The 20,531-nt window shown below is 36.7% G+C and overlaps 1 protein-coding gene across 5 annotated transcripts in view; it reads right to left on the bottom strand.

Annotated features, from left to right (window-relative positions):
- Positions 1-20,531, bottom strand: part of TNKS (tankyrase) — a 204,371-nt gene that overhangs the window by 84,678 nt on the left and 99,162 nt on the right. For all 5 annotated transcript variants that reach the window (XM_029935504.1, XM_029935480.1, XM_029935487.1 and 2 more), the window contains exons 4-5: positions 10,803-10,839; positions 9,965-10,040 (exon numbers count right to left, since the gene is read on the bottom strand). In XM_029935504.1, the coding sequence (XP_029791364.1) occupies positions 9,965-10,040; positions 10,803-10,839 (113 nt within the window). The remainder of the gene's footprint in view (positions 1-9,964; positions 10,041-10,802; positions 10,840-20,531) is intronic.

The following is a 20,531-nucleotide window of genomic DNA, read 5'->3' as shown; positions in this document are numbered from 1 at the left end:
AAGGAAACGAGCATACAAGAAAGAAGATGAAATCCAAAGAGGAATTTTTGCGAGAATAAAGCTCTGAATGCCAACTTAATTCAATTTTAACTTAACGTTCTCATCATGGAAACTCCAAGGGGATTCTTCAACAGCCAGAAATTTGTTTTTCTCTTTTCCAGCCTCGGATTCAGCGGAATTGAAATGTATGCATGAAAATGAGTTCTTAGCTTCTTCTCATAGGGTTTGTATGAGAGGAAGGAAGAAACAGAAAGCTTAGCACTCTCAGAAGGCGCAACATTAATTTTGCATTGTTTAATGAGAAACAGCTGGCAGACTCTATGGAAACCAGGTTTCATGTCTGATACTAACCTGATGTTTTATACCTTAAGCAGAAAAGTTTTCACACAACCCAAACCTCGCATGAATTCCTTTTTATAATTAATATTTACAATCTTGGGGTTTTAAATCTAAACATCAAAGATTCTAACTAATGTTCAACAGATAATTGGCTTATTCTTCAAACAGAACACAAGTTACACTGATCGGCACCTAAAGGTTATTAATGAGGGTATCATTCCGCGTTAGACCACTAAACCTTTTAACTGTGCAAACTGGAAGGAGCTCCTCACAGTTCCTTCAGTGACAAAGTCCTTGTTGTTTCTGAGTTTGTGTTTGTGAATTGGGCAGCCAGAAATAGCCAGGAGCAGAGAGCTCTACTTCTGTTCCCTGCCCCCAGCCCCTTCCCCAATTCTAAGACGTACTGGAATCCTTTCTAAAACCAGGAGATGACTTTAATGGGCATTTTTATGGTATTCAGAGAAAGGTTTTATCATGTTGCTATCTTCAGAAAAGAAAAATCAAATATATGTATGAAACATTTTATATTTAGGCCTTGCCTATTTTCAAATTTACTAATTTGGCTGCCCAAATATGCATTTCAAACAATTATGCATGGTATTCATAGTGTTTTTCAAGTTTTACTACCAAGGCTATTCTTAGTAGAGAAAGATGTTTTCTTATTAGTCACTGAAAACAGTCTTTTGAAAAAAAGAATCTTATGGGGATTCTTTATATTTCTAGAAATTTTCTTTTATAATTCGAATTTGATTGAGCAAGTAAATAAATGGATGAATATGCATGGGGGGGTAGGATTCCTGAGCAATTATTATAGTTCTTTGGGTTTTTTTGTTGTTGTTGTTGTTGTTTTAAAGGTAGTGACACAAAAATCACCAGGTGTTACAGACTGAGTGTTTTGTGTCCACACCCACCTTGGCAAATTCATATATTGAAACCCTAACCCTAATGTGGTGGTATTTGAAGACAGGACCTTTAAGAGTAGTTAGGGTTGGGTAAGGTCACGAAGTGGGGTCCTCACGATGGGGTCAGTGCCCAAGGAGCTCAATTTCTCTTTCAGCAAGAAGACTGCCCTCCCCAAGCTAGAAGGAGAGCCCCGCATGAGAACCTAACCTTGGTGGCACCTTGACCTAGGACTTCCCAGCCTCCAGAACTATGGGAAATAAATTTCTGTTGTTTAAGTCACCCAGTCTATGGTATGACAATCTGAGCTAAGATTTCAGATAATCGGTACAAAATGAATTAAAACAAATAACAGTTTATATTGATTTTGTATGATGGCCAGACCACAGTTCCCAATAATGCTAATTCAAAGCTACATATAATCTCAAAGTTCTTAAGTCCATAATTAACTCTTCACTTTTTGCTGCTTCTCATCAGGCCCAAAGTTTCTGAAATCACACTTCTCTTTAACCTTAAGCAAGCCTTTTTACCCACCAAGGTTCACCCTTTACTAAAATGATTTAAGAACTTTTTCTGAATACTCTTGTTAACCGAACAGTTTAAGCCAAAGGGATAATATCAAATCATAATCATTACAGGGCTATTTATTACTAATGGATACAGAAAAACATGTTGATAGCACTACTCACCATCCCACTCAAGTGCAGAACAAGGACATCAGCGATACCACTGAAGCTGCTTAGTGTGTTTCTTCCAGAACCTATCCCCTTGCCAGATGGAGGTTTTCCAGGTGAGCACTGCAGTTGTAATCTCCTGTACTCACTAAGGTTTGGTTTACTTGTAGAGGCAAAAAGAGCACTTTCAACTTAGACTCTTGCCATTTGAAAGAAATGACACTTAAGTGTCACTTCTGTAAAGTGGCTCCTATAATTCAAATTGTAGTAATGAATCATACTCACAGCAGAATGATTTAGTACTCACTCCTTTTCTATCCCTCGGCCAGTAACCAGTCTAATGCTGAAAACTGCAGCAAACATGCTTTTTGGATACAAGTGTAGGAGAAACCAAAGTGAGGAGAGTGGCTAAGCAGAGCTCAAATGAACTCCTGTGTTAGCACCTGCTTTTTAACACAGGTCCCTTTCTACTAAGAATTCTCTCCTCACAGAGAGGAGCAGCACAGTTGGCATGGGTACTAATTACCCTCACCAGTAGAAATGTCATGCTTGACAAAATAGAGACTGTTTTAGTAGAAGCGATTCCCCAGTGAAAAATAAAAAAGACATTTTCAAGCCCTTATTGTTACAAAATGAATATACACAGGCATAAAGATTTTATACAATATATTCCATCATAAGTAGGCAAGAAAACTTGCTCTAAGGGATTTCTGTGTTACAGCAAGACATGCATTGCTCAGCAAGATGTACTTTAAAGGAGTGATTAGATTAGATATATAATTAAATGTAAAGTACTTGAAGAGTTCCCTAATGCATTTTGACCTTCCTGTAATCCCATGTAACATGTGAACTACGGTCCATAAAAGTTGGATATTAAAAAGTGGTATGACCTTTCATCTACCAGATTTGCCAAGAAGAGAGGATGATAAGGGCCAGTGAAGGCCACTGAGAGGCAGGCACAGGCCCCCAGGCAATGCTAACCCTTTCTTAAAGGGGAAAAAGGCTCTATCTAAACTTTATTCCAGATTCCAGGAGTGTCTTATCTAGTGCGACTCCATACACCTTTACATCATGCAATCCTGTATTACTGGTAATTACTACTCTAATGAGAAATAAATAATAAAATGTTACTTAAAATGTTAAGAGTTGAGAGGTATTCTTTTTTTAATGGTTATTTATTTTTGACAGACAGACAGAGCACAAATGGGGAAGGGGCAGAGAGAAAGAGGGAGACAAAGAATCCGAAGTAGGCTCTAGGCTCTGCGCTGTGAGGACAGAGCCCAAACGCGGGGCTTGAACCCACGAGCCATGAGACCATGAGATGCTTAACTGACTGAGCCATCCAGACGCCCCTAGAAAGGTATTTTAGAACTTATGTGGCCCAAATTTTATAGGTCAAGAAATGGAGAAGTCAGAGGCATGACAAAACTTGCCTCATAATAATTTTAACTTAAAAGCTAAGAATAATTTTAACTTAAAACTTGGTCTTCTAGCTTCAAACTCCTGTTTTTTTCCAGAAGACTATGACTACAAAAGATATACATAAAATTACTTTTTTTGCATTCTGAGGGGGAAAAGAATCTTAAAATATAAGATATAAATTCAAAATCATCTTTGTATCTCAAGAAATCAATATATTTGGAGATTTCTCTTTAAATCTTCACTTACTCTTCCACACAGCTATGACACAGCCACTTTCAGTAATCCACCTGAGAAAAGATGCAATCTTCTGGCCCAGTACGTAACAAGCACTGGGTTAGATTTTCTTACGGGAGCGATATGTCAGTTCTCTTTTACTAGCTAACAAACCCCCCCACAGCTGGCGGCTTACGTGGGTGGCTCTTCTACTCTGTGTGGTACGGGCTGGGGTGCTGGGGATGGCCGGAGTCACCTAGAGGCTAAACTGGGAGCTCAGCTCAGGCCCTGATATCCGGGACGTCCGGGCAGTGGGCTGTTTAGAGGCTTCCCTGAGCTCCAGTGGGTCTCTGGCTAGAGGCCTCTGCACAGCTGCCTGGGCTGCCTCATGGCATGGCAGCCAGGTTCAAAGAGGGAGCATTCCAGAAGCAGGGAACTAGTGAGCCACGGGGCCACCTCAGGGGCTGCTCCTGGAAGTGGCAGAGCAGCACTTCTGCTTCACTTTACGCATCAAAGCAGCCCCGGGCTTAACTCAAGTCAGTGTAAGAGGGAACTAGACCAAAGCATAAATAATGAGAGGCACGGTTTCATTGAGGGGTCTTCAGAGCAATCATCTACCATATAAAGGCTGTTTAAATCCTGGTCAAACATGGTAAGTGGTGGAGACTTACAGTGAGGGAGGGAGCTGTTAACCAAGAATACGGGGAAATTCTATACTACAGTACGACCAAGGTACATAACCCCAAGCATTCCAATATAAATACAAAAAGAAAATGAACCTTACATGTTCTCTGTGCTACGCTGGATGTGTTCCATGCAATCCAAATGAATACTGTGGCATTACTTTCAGCCAGATACTAATTTTTCACAGATATAGTCTTAAAGATGGTTATATAGATCTCAAAAACACATTTCTGAATTTATAAACCATTAATATAAACAAACTTATTTATTAAATGTGATATTTTCGGAGGGTGGTGAAGACTGAGCTCCTAAAGAATGAACTCAATCATATGCTTTGTAGACTAGCTGGTAACATAAATATCCAAATGATATCTGGGACTGAGCTTGGATAGTAAAGACAATTTCCATGGTGAAGTGGGGAATGCTGGAATACTCAAAACTATATGTCCATTCTAATTATGTCCAAAAGCTTTAAAAAATGTTTCACAGGAGTAGGGATCTAATTTACTGAGGTTCTACTGAGTACTACGATGCCATAAGTTAATCACATTATTTCACTTCATCCTCTCGACTACCTTGTGGAATGAATGAGTCTGATTACCTCCACTTACAAATAAATGCACCGAAAACTACAGAGCCATAGTCACACACTTAGAGTGTGGAACAGCAGAGAAGAGAACCCAATCTGTCTGACCTTAGAGCCTATTTGCTCTTTCATAAATTTTTTTTATGGTATCTTCAAGGGATGGCATTAAATTCTACTTTATTTCTGACTGATTTCTATTAAAAAAGTTTCTAAACACTTTACTTTTCTCTGTTTCCAGAATCTTACTCCTTAGTAACTGTTTTATGGAAGCAAACATTTACACAGTAGAAATGTGACATTTAAAGATCCCCTTCAGTTAATCTTTCTGAGTTTAAATCATGCTCCTCCAACTGTCTGTTCATCTAAATCTGTGGTTTCTTAGAGAAGAGGATCCATGTTTAAAAACCAATGCTTTAAAACAAAAGCCCCCCACCCCCACCCCACCAAACACCCGCCTTAAATCTACACTTTATGATTGTATCACAGCAGGGCACCTGGGTAGCTCAGTCAGTTAAGCTTCGACTTCAGCTTAGATCATGATCTCACAGTTCGTGGGATCCAGCCCCGTGTTGGGTTCTGTGCTGACAGCTAGCTTAGAGCCTGGAGCCTGCTTCAGATTCTGTGTCTCACTTTCTTTTTGCCCCTCCCTTGCTTGTGCTCTGTCTCTCAAAAATAGATAAACGTTATAACTGTATCACAGCAAAAGAAATCACCCATTTTTTTTTTAGAAGATTAACTTCAATATACTGGATAATGTCTGGGTTTTTTTTCTTTTTGAATGTTTATTTATCTTGAGAGAGAGAGAAGGAGAGAGAGAGAGAGAGAAGGCATGAGCAGGGGAAGGGCAGAGAGAGGAGAGAAGGAGAATCCAAAGAAGACTCCACACTGCCAGTGCAGAGCCTAAAGGGAGGCTCAAACTCACAAACTGTGAGATCATGACCTGAGACAAAATCAGATGCTTAAGCGACGGAGCCATGCAGGTGCCCCACAAAGAAAGCCATAAGGGAGCACGACTTTTTGTTTTTTTGTTTGCTTCATACTAGATGATGTCTTAATCATTCTATCAGTTGTTGAGTTCCTTGTGAACCAATACCATTAAACACATTCTCATCTCCCGTGACAGCACGGTGACCTATATGCTGTAAGTACTGAGCGCTGGTTGAATGGGTGAAGGGAGCACAAAGAAACCTGGAATAGCAGAAATCACATTGAATTCTTTATGAAAATAAACTACCAGTCAAATATTAGTTACTTTCGTTATCTGGTGACATAGAATCATGGCAACAGTAGGCACCATACATGCATCCAAAGATGTATATTCCTACTTAGGAATGCATACAGTAGTGTTCAACTCTATTCCCTTGCTATTAGGAGGAGATGAATATAGGATATTTATTTTGGAAGGGGACAAGGCAGACAAGAAAGGGAAATGATACAAAGGGCACCAAAAAGAACCCTCTGAAGAGGGTTGAGTATTGAAATAATTTGAGATGTATTCAAATATTTTTATTCACTGTATAAAGGTATCCTTATGAAAATTAATACTGAAAAATAAGAGACCATGACCACCTTAAAGTTACAGGTAAACAATTACTTGGTTAATTGCTAATAAAACATGTCAACAGAAAATACTGTAAAGGGAAATTAAAGAACAACAAATCTAAGCCTGAAAACATAGGAAAAAAGAATTCTAGAACAGGAACAATCTATTTAAAAGATCTAGTTGCATTTCACTGCAGTTCAAAATAAGGAATTGTAGAATGTTCTGTCTAGTCATAATGGGTAGGAGACTGAAGAGTAAATTATTTCCATGCCCCTATGTTTCTAAAGTGGCCATCATTTGAACATGTATGTAAGTGTATAAAAGTGGCATTTTAGAACAAAACATTACAAAAAAATATTGTCTTTGGTTTTTGAGGGGGAAAAAAACAACTGGAAATTTCTAGAGTAGCCAAGCTCCACTGTGATTTACATGCAAAATAAAAGGATAAATAACAACATAAATTACTTAGAACCTTTTTGGTACTTCACTATTTTCAGAATTCTACAGGTTAGGAAAACAAATGCCTGTGAGAAATAAAAATATTAACCACTTATTACCTAATTAGATAATCACCAAGTGACAGTATAAAATTAGAGGCTATTGAAAAGTTACATTGTCATTGTATAACCCCACGTATTGCATTAAAGAGGAATGCTGTAGTCTAAAACCCCTGCATAGATCCAAGGCAAATTCTCCACCTACCAGTTAATGTATAAGGAACATTTCTTTTCTAAAACCATTATGAAATTGACAGTTCCATGTCAATTCTTAAATTGACAAACCAGGGCTTTTTAAATTTACAAACCAGAAATCACAGTGAAAACAGAGACCGGCAAGGTTCAGTTAAGCATTAATACAGTCATTTAGAAACCTGTTAAAAATAAGTTTGATTCAGTATTGTGCTCTAAAATGCAAATTTAAGAAATAAAACTTTATATACCTAACTTACTATATATGTAAAGTACCTTTATCCTTTGGTTAATATACAACCTGATTTCCCAATTGTAGAGAAACACAGGAAAATGGCCTGAAAAAATACTAAATACATATGGCAGCCTTGTAATTTCACAGCTAGATTTCCTTACACATTTTCTTGACACCAATAACAAGAAAACAAAAGATACTGTCATAACTAAAGGATCTTACCCCAATTTCCATTAGCACCCAGAATATTTGCCACTTTGTGGCTCTTCCGTAGCTGGCACATTTAATAAAGACTACTCTGTGCTATAAATAAGGATAATACATAAATATGAACATAATTCAATTTTAATTATGCAATTTTATTTGCATTTTGCATACTGATGCAGAACTGTGACTTGTTTTTTGTTATATGCATAGCACCAAAACCTAATAAATGTTTACATCTAATTTTCTTTTTCTATCTAATTAGAGCAGATTAATAACCTAAAAATATAGGACCCCATTTTGGAGAATTATTGCATTATTTATATGGTATGAATCCTATAGCAAAATAATAATTTATGAAACATGTTCTTTAAAATGTCCTATACATTACGATATAGTTTTCCCTCATGATAATAATAAATCAAAAATAATTTAGTACAACAATACTATAATAAAAAATATGAAATCCCCTATTCGCACATTTCTGAATTCATTTTCTAAATGGAAAAGAGCACAGCTGATTTTTCGCTCAGAGGATAAAATCATGTTTATTAAGGAGCACAGTCATTTCCTAAGATTCTGGCTACCTGCAAGGTACCGGGCTTAATCCAGTGCAAAATACAAAGAGCTAATGGATGAACAGAGGAACAAACTTGGTGATAAATGCCATAGAATCATACAGAAATGGAGCCACAGGAATTTGGGTAAGGAATACACTGGTTCCAGCTAAAGGAATGAGGGAGGTGTGTTCTCCTTTGGGGAGAAGGGAAAATAAAGGAGCTTCTATAGTTAGGCAGGGGTGAGGCAGGGAGAAGAGGTAATTTGTTAATTATCAGTGTGCGTGCTCCTTAATTATTAGAACGTGACTTACTGAGCTACACATGGGACTAGGAAGGTACAGAAGGGTGACAATGGGAGATCGAGGCTGGGATGGGAATCGACTCCTGCTGGAGTCCTCGCACATCACGTCTGGAATATTAAAATGACGACGGAAAACTGAAGTAGGCGGGGCTCTAGATGAGCTCGCGCTAAAGAGGCAGCTCCACTTACCATAGTAAGAAGGCCCTCTTCTGCACAGTGATAAAAGTCACTTTATTTCCTGAGAGGAACCAAACAAAATCTGGAGCTCAAAGTAACTCAAGAATGTTAAAATCCCCAAAGCAACTTGAAAATTGAAGGGAAAAAATGAGCAGTTATGATTTAAGAACATCTCCCCAAAGTCATTAAAAATACTGAGTAAATCTCTGCTAGTTTATAGCTTGATATGTGTGTGTGTGTGTGTGTGTGTGTGTGTGTGTGTATACATATATATATACAATTTAACCTTCCATTCAAGTAGAAGTCTGTCCCCAAATTATCCAGAGAAACTGAACTCTGGTAGGCCACGTGAAGTAATATACAAACCACCTATACTAACAAACAGCATATATTCTGAGGGAAGGATTCGTTCAGTTCCTTGCCACTGCGATGCTGGGTTCATTGGGAGGGGAAACTGCGTGGAGGCACTATAGACACCGTATCTAAGGGGTGTACCCTCCATCCGGATATTTCCCATAGCACATTTTCACTCTAAAATGATTTCAAAGAAACGAATTCTTTAAATACTAGACACAAATGATGTTCCTCAATATTTACAGTGTAACTTCAAAAATATTTTACACATTTAAAACACAAAAGCTTTCCTTAAATATTAAAATATGAGCTTCATTTTCAAACTAGACTTTATCATACAGAGTGCTTTATTTTTCAATATCTGTTAGGTAAATCACTGAAAAACTTTGTAGTCAATTACCAAAGGCTGTGAAGGGTTACATTTCAGCCAATATTTAGCAAGAATACAGAGCCTGTAATAAAGACGCCTGCTATACGTTTTATATATACCTTACATTTGTGACAACTGCAAGTTAATGCAGAATGTTTCTCTCCTTTTTAATCTATTTTCTTTCAATATACCATGATAAAAACTTAGCCAATAAAAAAATAATAAAAGAGCAAGGCTGTTGCATATCTAAAAATTGTTAGCATTTTCTCAGCTTTAAATGGAGAAAGTGTTGGTATCTAGCAAACAAATGTTCCTCTGACAAATAAGAAATCAAAAATGCAAATATCCTAACAAAGACAGGTAAAAATAGGACATAAACAAATATTTCCCATTTCCATGATCAGACATAGAAAATAACATATGTTGCTATAATTCTGATCACCGACAAAGCTGCAGTTCTATTTAACAAACAACTTTCAGTGTCTGACATTTAAGAGAAAAGGCTTCAAGCCCATGCTTCACCAGCTCTATGAATATCTCACAACTGCCAATAACAGATACAGCAGCATTTCATTTTATGGTGAAAAGATGCCAGTAAAAATAGTTATATGTACATATGTACATATATATGTGTATCTACACATACATGCCAACTTCAAAATTTTTCAGTTTACAGCAAGAAGAAATTGTTGAAGGGATATTAAATAACTTACCTTTCGCCCATCACTTGCATGGCAGTTCACATTCAGAGGAGTCAGTAAAGCCATTAGTTTTTCTTCATTACCACTCCTGCAAAAAGGTAATAAGTCAATTCCGATAATATTATAGAGCTTCTCATGAATATTTATGGATATTTTTCAGAAGAGTGGGAAATCATATGGGTTTGCTTTGATTTCTTATATACGGCTCTCAATGAATCTCTTTTGGTATACTGAATTAAATTAACATATTCCTAATTAATTCCTGTTAATCATCATACAGTGGTGTACATCTCGGATAACAGAGCTTTCTAGATTTTTATTTGTTTATTTATCTGCATCAAGTCACCTTCTTAATTACAAACAAACTTTATTTTGATAAGTGATCTAAAACACTGGACTTAAAAATACATACAAAATGATGACAAAAGCCAATTAATTAAATTATAAATGGCCAAGAACAAAAGAAAATGGATGAGAATTTTAACATTTACTTTATACTCCCCAGTCAAGCTTTGCTAGAAAAATTTTCAGAGAAAAATGAAGAGATAGGTTTTTAAATACTCCAAGAAGATCTTCTGAAAAGCTGGGCAACTAAGGTCTGCAGGTACCCTGAGAATGTTCCAAATAAAATTAACCTTATAATCTTTCCCATGTTGCACAACTCTCTCATTTAATAAACTCATCATGTAAAATAAAGTATACAAAGACTGAATATAAGGTCTTACCCGCATTATCGCGTAAAATCCAAGTGAGACAATAACATGTTATAATTTTTGTAGTCCTCCACCTGCCCTCCCCCTTTTCTCTCTTACATGCATTATACTCACTTAAAATGAATGGAATCACTTACCTAGCAGCTTCTAGGAGTTCGTCTTTCTTGTATTCACCTAGATGATTGCAAAATATCATGCTGTTAGCATTTGGCAGAAGACAGATTAAGAAATGCAGTAGGCAGCAAATAGAGAATTAAATAGAGAAGAACAGAAAAGGAGAGTCCACACCCCGCTGGGTGATGGAGCCGTGACGTTAGCCAGCTTGTGAAGGCAGCATCACCAGTGCCTTGGAGACGGGCAGCAAATTGACGCAGCTTCTTGTCCAATCCTCAGATGAAATAGCTTTCTTCAGACAGCCAATGAATGCTAAATCTCGTGTCCAGAAACACATTCCCTCTGATAACAGCATGCCAGCTAAAGACAATGTCCCCTCCCCCCTTTCCTATTCAGGCTGTCACAGTATACTTGTGAAGCATAATACATTCTGAGACAAAAGCAAAATAATGTGGCTCTTTAAAGGTACAAATTACTAGCCTTCAAAAAAGCCTCAGTTTTATTTGTAATGGTATGGAAAGTTTTTTTAAAAAAATTAATTACCGCTGCTGAGCATTATAGCTGTAGAAAAAAAATGCATCAGCATCGTGAAGCTTTTGCCTCAATAGGGTAGGTCTGTAGACTAGAAATACGTGAACTCCGTACCAAATGCTATGAACCTCTTGGAGGCAGTGCTCCAAAAACCAAAACAGTGAATACATTCTTAAATAACAAAAATATTCTAACATGCTGCAACCCTCAGACTTTGTACAAATTCAATACCAAATTTTACTAAACAAGAAACCATTAAAATTATTTTTAAAAAGGAGGCTAGGGTCTCTCAGAATAAGCAGATAGCCAACTATTGAGATGTGGATAATTTTGCTCCATTCTATTTTTTTAAATATCACAGACTGAAAATAGGTATATAATTCCAAACCTTTGATACACATTTCTTATTCGAGATATAACAAATAAGCTTCTTTTGCAAGCTCAGTTGAAGGACAAGGAATTTTAATAATACAGTGCTTGTTCATTCAATAAATTAAAAAAAAGAGCCAGGACTATGATTCAGCTATAATGTGCTGACTCAGTTTGCTGTATCATTAGAGAAACAATTATACAAGATGTCTAAGCAAATAATTACATGAAAGCAAATACACAGAAGAAGAAATAAAATTTAGGATTAAATGAAAATGTTATAATTCCATTAAGAAATAAGCTTCAAGTATTATAAACATCTTATCATTTATAAATATGGATTTCTTTGCATTTTGTTTCTGTTTTGTCACAGAATGCAGAATATTGGTGCAAATACTCTTAAGACACCTAAGGACAACCAAGTATACGCTTAAATTCTATAACCCATCACTGGCAAATATCCTTTTAGTTTAAACTCTGTCTTGCTTCTCATATTAAGATACATTAAAACCTAGAAACTGTAAACAGTTATTTTCAAATAAGGAAAAAGTTAGTAAATATCTATTCCCTCCTAAGGGAATTTTATATACCACTAAAGTCCCAGATTCAACAATATACATGGATAAGCTAGAATGCATCATTTATCATAGAGCTACTCTTTCCAACTTCCCATATATTGTATTCCACACTCACTAACTGATGGACACTTTTAAGATTTATATTACTGTATCTCCTAGCCAATAAGGTTTTGTCTTCCCAAAGCCAAAGACCTACCTTTACTACACATTTTAGGTGGCAATATGGAAGTGAGCGAGTCAATTTAAAAAGCTCCTTGCGAGGAAAATGACATAACCCATACTCTCAGATGCCTCAAGGATCAGGAGCAAAGTAAGTCAAACTGTGAGATTGTCTATAGAAGTCATTCAGTCAGTCAACAAACATTTATTTGAAAGCCCTATATGCCAGATTCAAAACCACAAAAGACACCTACTATCATCTCTGAACTCAAGGAATATTAGTCTCTTAAGTGAGCCAGACAAACAGAAGATTCTGGTAGAGTATGAAAAGAATCTTATGAAAGCCATAAACAGCTTAAAGGCTAGTCTGAGATTAGTAACAGGCAGGGTAATTGTGGTTCAAGGAAGGTTTCCTGGAAGAGGTGAAATGTATCCAGAGTTTTAAAGGAAGAGCAAGTGATACTAAGGTTAAAAAAAAGGGGGGGGGGTAGGGTAAAGGAGAAGCAAGCCACCAAACTAAAAACAACAACAACAACAACAACAACAAGGGAAAACATTAGCTCTGTAAGCCTGAAACCACACTCACACTCACACCGCAGGGGGAGGGGGAGGGAAGGAACGGATCACCAACGGCTCTCTACGAAGTTTGAACTTTATTTCAAAAACAACAAAGAAATATTGAAATATCTTAACAAAAGGAGTACAAAGTATATTTAAAGACCTGTGTGTTGTATAATAATATAAAATATCTCTAGGTTCTACCTCTGTGAACTGTTGTTGGAAAGAAAAGTGGCCCACGAGGGAAGGGGTAGGGAGAGACAATGAACTCTGACATAGCATATATTTTCAGGTAAGTGTAAATTCACTGATTAACAGTCACAAGACATGAAAATTGGGAACTGAAGTAGCTACTATTGAAATCTGAGTCATAGTGAAATAAGACACTAAAAGTGCAAAGTATTTAGGATCTTCAAAGTTCAAATCAGTCTACTTACATAAGCTTCTCATCAAGTATTGCTTATTAATGTTTTCTCCAAAAGGCACATTTTTTACAAAAATGTTCTTCCTGCATGGATAAGATGATAATAAACCAAAACTTTCTAAAGGAACCATATATGTGCACCGGACAGAGTCAGGCACAGGTATTATAAATGACTTTCTACTTTTACCTTTGGAGACTCTAGTCCTTTAATCAGCTTTTCTGCAATACATTCCAACATCCACTATCTGGTGCCCAAGGACCATAATCCATAAACAGCAGAAGCTATTTTTCAAATGCTGCATCTCAGGAACAATGAACAGTGAATTTAGAATCCCTTGTACTTTCTGACAACAAATCTGAGCTACTTACTAAGCAGCCAAACCACCAGTTCGCTTTCATTTTAGCTAAGAATCTGAAAACATTCTGTCTGGGGCTATGGTGCTCTATGGAGCGTTTATATTCTTTAATAACATCCAGATAAAGGCTAGCAATAGATCAGCCAGAAAGGAAACTAGGCAATTACAGGCAAGATAATAGCAGCCAGGAATGTTGAAAATAGATAGCTTAAAATATTTTTCTTTGATTAGAATAAAATAAGCGGGATTAAAAAAAATAAGCAAGCCACAAAGTTTACTTTTCAAAGTCTGAACTGTTGGTTTTTTTTTTAAGTAAACTAATGCCAGGATATATGTAAAAATAAATACATACATGCACAAGTATACACACACAGGAGGTGTGAGTCAATGTGTTAAAAAGAAGGTTTAAAAAAAAGGTTTAAAAAAATGGTTAAAACAGGCTAAAAATGAAACTCCCCTTTGTATTTCTCTGAGGTGGTTAGAAAAAAAAGTTCTCTGTTCACTTAGTATGAAGGCAAAATTACTTTTTGAATAAAAATGAAGAAAACATACATCAATAAATAGGAGTCATAATTATGGACTTATCTCAATTTCAACATTTAAAAGTGCTTTTGCTTCTTTCGTAAGCAACTGATAGGATCAAAGGAGACTTAGTTTTGTAAAACTGAGTCATGTGGCTCTGTTGAGGGGAAATAGTATGGAAAGATTATGAACACAGGATCACAAATTCTTAAAGCAATGAGGGACCAAGAAAGAATTATGACTGTTGTCTACTTTGAAGCCATTTGCGAGATATGCGTACAGTAGCATCTTCTCAGATGCAATGGGGGGAATGGAATTTGAAAGTCACCTTTCTTCTGTCACCTCACTCCAATTTCAGAAGTGTTCTCCTAAGGGATCATCTGCAACATATTCATTTACAGTTAATGAAATTGACACCGAGGCAGTTAAATAAATTGTCTACGGTTTTACTGAGCATTATTCATCATCTGCCAGGCGCTGAAAAAAGCAAATACATAAGCATAAACTAACAACATCTACAAGATGATGTAAACCAAAGAGTAACAAAACAATAATAGCAATAAAACAATTTAAAAAATAATAACAATAACTTTAAGTAGGTTAAACCTATTTATATTTTATAAATAAGCTAAATATTTCCATCAAAACGATTTTAAAGCATTTGAACTTTCAAATGAGCTTGTACACATGGGTGAAAAAAAAAGAATATAGGGCATAACCTTTTTAGTTTGTTTTAACATTTTGGACCCAGGGAGTAGGAATGAGAAAAATCCATTCCAGGTCTATTCAAATGATCAATGCTTTCTGCATTTCCAATAACAGGCTTAATTCCTCCTGCTTTAGATCTCTCAAGGGAAGAGCTATGTAAAGACTTTAATCAATCATCTCAGTCATCAGGTTTAGGGACCCTTATGTTGCTGAGTGCTAAATAGTGCCATGAATTGATAATTCTTATAGAGATACTTTCTCATCAAGGTACCAGCAAATATGAGAGATTAACTGATTCTTGTAGCTAAACTGACAGCCCCCATGGGAAATAAAATATTAATTCAGGTGACAAACTCTACTGTATTTTTTCACTAATAGATTTGAAAATTTAGAACCAACTATGTAATTGTGTTAGGAATTTCATTAAAGCACCAGGAAATAATCTCATCTAGAAGCTAAAGCTACATACGGGTCTTCCACCAAAAGCAATGTGCAGACAGACTGGTATTCTACTATAATAAACAAGGACCCCAGGAGTTCTTGAGTTCTTTTTTCTCTCTAAAATCTTGCCTAAATATTTTCAGGGCAACCTGAGGAAAATCCCAACATTTTAAGAGTTCTCCATGCCTTTCTCCTGCTTCTGAATTTTTCCAGTCTTCACACTCATTCTGATACTGGAGTCAAAGTCCATACCATTAGTTAAATCTAGAATCATGGTCAAAGTGCACAGTCCACATCCATTCTAAACACAGAATAATGTGGGGCTTTCAAATTCTCGGCTTGAACAGAGTATTTTCCTAGTGGAGATCCTTTATTTTCCTGTGCCTCCTACAACTCTGACCTTTTTAATTAGCCAGCGTCAGCTAACATTAAACATCGCCTGCGCTGCAATGCCGCATTCCCTCAAAGCCGTGCTGTCCTGTAGAGGACCTGGCACTCTCACATAGTTATTTACTTCTACGAACAGTAACATTATAAAAAAACAAAAACTCACTAGCCTTATTTCAAATTTTCAATAGGCACATGTGGCTACTGTCTACTGTAACAGACAGTGCAGAGAAAACATTCGAACAGTTAAAACTTTTTTGAACCATGCTACTCTAGGGATTTTATTAACTATTTAAAAAGTCATCTTTAAAAAAAAAAACAAAAAGGAAGTCATCTTTTACTTTAAAAAGCTACTTGCCATATTATTCTTACTATTAATTTGTCAATGTCAAAATTCTATAAACTTTTTTCCCCTATTAAATATTAAACAACTTCTTCATCAGTATGAAATACAAGGGAAGACACTGAACTGTGTGATAAAAGATCTGGAGTGGATTCTAGCTCTGACATCAATTTACTTGTGTGACCGCAGGAAAGTCACTCTATCTTCTAGGGACCTTCTTCCACTTTATTGTCGTCTGAAAAGGGAAGGTGGAAGGTTAAATGATTTTGGGTTTCAGCTGTAAAGTTCTCATCCTGTATTTAATTCTCAAAATTGCTCAGCTCTTTTTCTAATACAATTTTAACATTGCTCAAAACAAACATTAAGGAAAAACATGAAATTATGTGAGGAATAAAATCTCTACTAAACAAACTATCGTAAGACGTACTACCCCTGCGACTGACAGAATAGGCAGTAAAGCCATTTTACTCAACCTATACTATTTACTTAGTTAATTCTAGATTTTGGTGACATCCTAACAGAAGCTAAATGAAAACAGCTCTTTCAGAAGAAAGTGGTGATTTGTAGAATTCTGATATTTAATTATAGATATTTCTATTTTGTTGGTAAGATTTCTTTTAAGGAAAAAAAAAAAGTTCATCTAAGTAGTGAACTAGATATGAACAAAAGGATTATTTGAGAATTTTCCAATTCTTTAGGAAAATGGGAGTGTCCTGCTCCCTGCAAGGCAGCTAAATATAAATTTTCAAAGAAAAAGACCCCCAAATACAACCATATTATCCTATATCACAGTATTTAAATGATAAAAAATAACAACAGATTACATGTCAACACACACCTACAGATGTCCTAAAACATTTCAAAACCACACAATATAACATTCAAATGTACCAAAGGTTCTGCAAAAAAACATGTAATGCAACCAATAAATAACAATTTTCTTTAAAAAAATTTTTAATGTTTATTTTTGAAAGAGACAGAGTGAGAGCAGGAGAGGGGCAGAGAGAGAGACAGAGACAGAGGGAGAGAAAGAGAGGGAGACACTGAACCTGAAGCAGGCTCCATGCTCTGAGCTCTCAGCACAGAGCCCTCTGTGGGGCTCGAACCCACAAGTGGTGAGATCATGGACCTGAGCCAAAGTCGAGTGCTTAGCTGACTAAGCCACCCAGGTGCCCAAATAAATAATAGAATTGTTAACACTTAGTTTCTTTGTAGGCAGCCATATGACCTTGTTTAGCCCCAGCAGCAACTAAGATGCAAGTCTTAGTTATGGACACTTCGCAGACTTTCAAATAATTTCTAAATGTCTCTGACATTCTGTCAGTTGTATTTGGCAGGTAACAAGACTTTATACTGGATTTCTGTTATTAAAAATGTAAGCATTTAAATTTGGTGCAGAAAAATAAGTGTACAGTACCCCCACCAAAGGGTTGTATTACAAGATATATACACTCTCTAAAACCGGATATTAAAAGCCAAGAAAGGTGTTCTTATAGCACATTATTAACCAATGAGAAATTCTCCAAAGTATGCCTGTACTTTAAAAGAAAAGGACTTTCAGATTATGCTGCAGAGGAAAGGACCTTTTGATACATCAAAAAGAAGACAAGAAGGGAGAGCTGGGCGAGACTGCTGGAGACGTGGGACACTGATTTTTTTTTCTTTTTTTACTATCACAATATCTGTTCCCAAAAAAACTGGTTTGGAAAAGTAAAATCCGTATTTGATCCAAAACAGGCCAATAGTTTTATATTCTTTGTTCTATACCAGTGGTCCTTTTTCCATAGTCATCAATCCACAATTTCTTATTTGCAAATCCCAAATCCAAGAGGCTCCAAAAACTCATCTGGCAGCAAAACTTAGCCTACTCAGCGTACATAGATACCATATGTTTCGTTGCAAAAATATTAATGTTTGACTACAAGGTACAGCACGAGATTCTACTGGGATGTTTTATAAGATACAGGAGATAGACGTACAGTGTCTTACTCACATACTGAAGTATAATTTACGTAAAGTAAAACCCATCCCTTTTAGATGTACAATTCTGTGAATCTGACAAACCTACAGAGCCACGGCCACTGCCTCCAGATAGAGAACATTTCCATCACCCAGAAAGTCTCCTCAGGCCCCTCTATAATCAATCTCCTATCAAAACCCACTTCCATGGCAACCACTGATCTGATTTCTGTCCCTAAAGATTTACTTTTTTTTTTTTTTTAGATCATACAAATGGAATCAGAGAATATGTCAACTTTTGAATATGGATTCTTTTACTTAGTACAAACGCTTATTCATATCATTGGACAGATTTAGTATTTGTTCTTTATGAGTGTGAAGCAGTATTCCCTCATATGAATGCACCTGAATTTGCTTATCACTCACTAGCTGAGAGAGATCGGGTTGTTGCCAGCTTTTTGGTAGATTATGAATAAAGTTACTATAAAAATTTGGATTTTGCAAGGATCTATATCTTCATTTCCTTGGGCAAATATCAGGAGTCGGGGTGCTGCGTATGATAAGGATATGTTTAAACTTTATAAGAAATTGCCAAATCATGATTTTTTAAAAAAAATTGGAAAAATTCTTAATTCTGGAAAATGGACGTATCACCTGTAGAAAGGAATAAGAGGAGCGCCTGGGTAGCTCAGGATGTTGAGCCGTTTGAGTCTTGATTTTGGCCCTGGTCCTGATCCCAGGGTCCTGGGACCAAGCTCGGCATGTGGCTCCACCCTGAATGTGGAGCCTGCTTAAGAGTCTCTCTCTCTCCCTCTCCTCTCCCTTGCTCGCATGCTCACTCTCTTAAATAAGTAAATAAATAAATAAGAAACAAAAAAAGGAATAATAACAAAATAGAAGAAGATGAAGATTATTATTGAGAACAAGACAATACTGCCACAGGCTCACAGCTAGAAATCCCAACCCTGCCTCTGACAGGGGCAAGTCACCCAAACAGAATGAAATTTGCATATCTTTTTAGTTCTTCATTTCTTAATTGTGCTTTTGTATTTTTTTTAAAAAATGTTTATTTAGAGAGAGAGCGCGCAAGCAGGGGAAGGGCAGGAAGAGAGAGGGAGAGACAGAGTCCCAAGCACGCTTCACACTCAACACAGAGCCCTGCACAGGGCTTGACCTGAAGATAACGAGATCATGACCTGGGCTGATTTATGAAGAGTGAGATGCTCAAACAGGTGAGTCACCCAGGACCCTTATATATATATATATATATATATTTTTTTTTTTTTTAAACAGGGAGAATATATAAATTTGATCTTCTCGTTCAAGAAACTGGTATGCAGTACCTGCAACCCCAGAGCTATGAGAATATACATACAAAGCGTATTTTGCTCTATAGGAACCAGGCTATTACCTAAGAAAAGAAAATCACTTTCCTGCAGTCCTTACACCATACGATGCTGGGCCCCCTCAATGCATCGGCCTACGGAGGGCCTGGAGTTTTGTGAGACACCTACTTGGGAATTGTCCACCCTCTGCTTCTTATAACAAGGAACTAAAAAAACAAAGGCTAATGTAGAAGAGCAAGTGAGTGCTTTTTGAATAATATGAGAACGGGCTTGTCTTCATTGTAATTATTGTGTATGACTGCATTTATATTCTTTGTATAATGTATTTTGTCCTTAGTTTACAAAATCTCTAAAAGATGTAGCAACCTTGTCTGCCATTCTGGTCTTCTCAAGAAGCACCAATTGTGGTTTATTCCAACTGCAAATGCTTAATGTGGTTTTTTTCTTAGATCTTCCCCAAAGTATCACCGAATCTCTTTTTGAGTTTAGAGTTAATTAACTTTAGTGAAGTTTGATTGATGGTATTGTCCTAGGCATAGTCTTTTCATTCAAACTCTTGTTCTTTTTTTTTTGAATCTGCCATTCATTTATTAGTTCTTCTTTGAATGACATCCTTGCTTTATTCATTTAAAAATATGTTTTCAATAGCAACAATACGGCAATCATCATACAGCTACCACTGCTGTATTGTATACGCAACCTGGAACCAGCAGGAGGAAAAGTGATAGCATAGAGCCAGCACACCAGGCGTGGCACCAAACCTACAGAACAGCTCAGGCATTCAGCAGGCTGCAGTGCAGAACTGTTCTGATGGACGTGTATCACCCATGTGACCACTATCTGTCATGTGTGCTCAGGGACCACTCTTAGGAGATAACGGAGCTAAGCTTTTTTAAGCTTTTAGGTATTTGCCAATGTGACTGAGAGAGCTACTGTGTGTATCTGGATATGTCTGTGTAAACAGAAGATTCAGATCAGGGAAATGCATGATTCCTAGAAACCTTTTCTGGATCATGGGTCATCCTGAGAAGTTAAAGAAAGAGTAGCTTTAGACCCCCTGCCTAGGGAGGA

This window comes from Suricata suricatta, chromosome 1 (genome assembly GCF_006229205.1).
Source record: "Suricata suricatta isolate VVHF042 chromosome 1, meerkat_22Aug2017_6uvM2_HiC, whole genome shotgun sequence".
Taxonomy (NCBI): domain Eukaryota; kingdom Metazoa; phylum Chordata; class Mammalia; order Carnivora; family Herpestidae; genus Suricata; species Suricata suricatta.
This window is presented reverse-complemented; position numbering and strand designations above follow the sequence as displayed.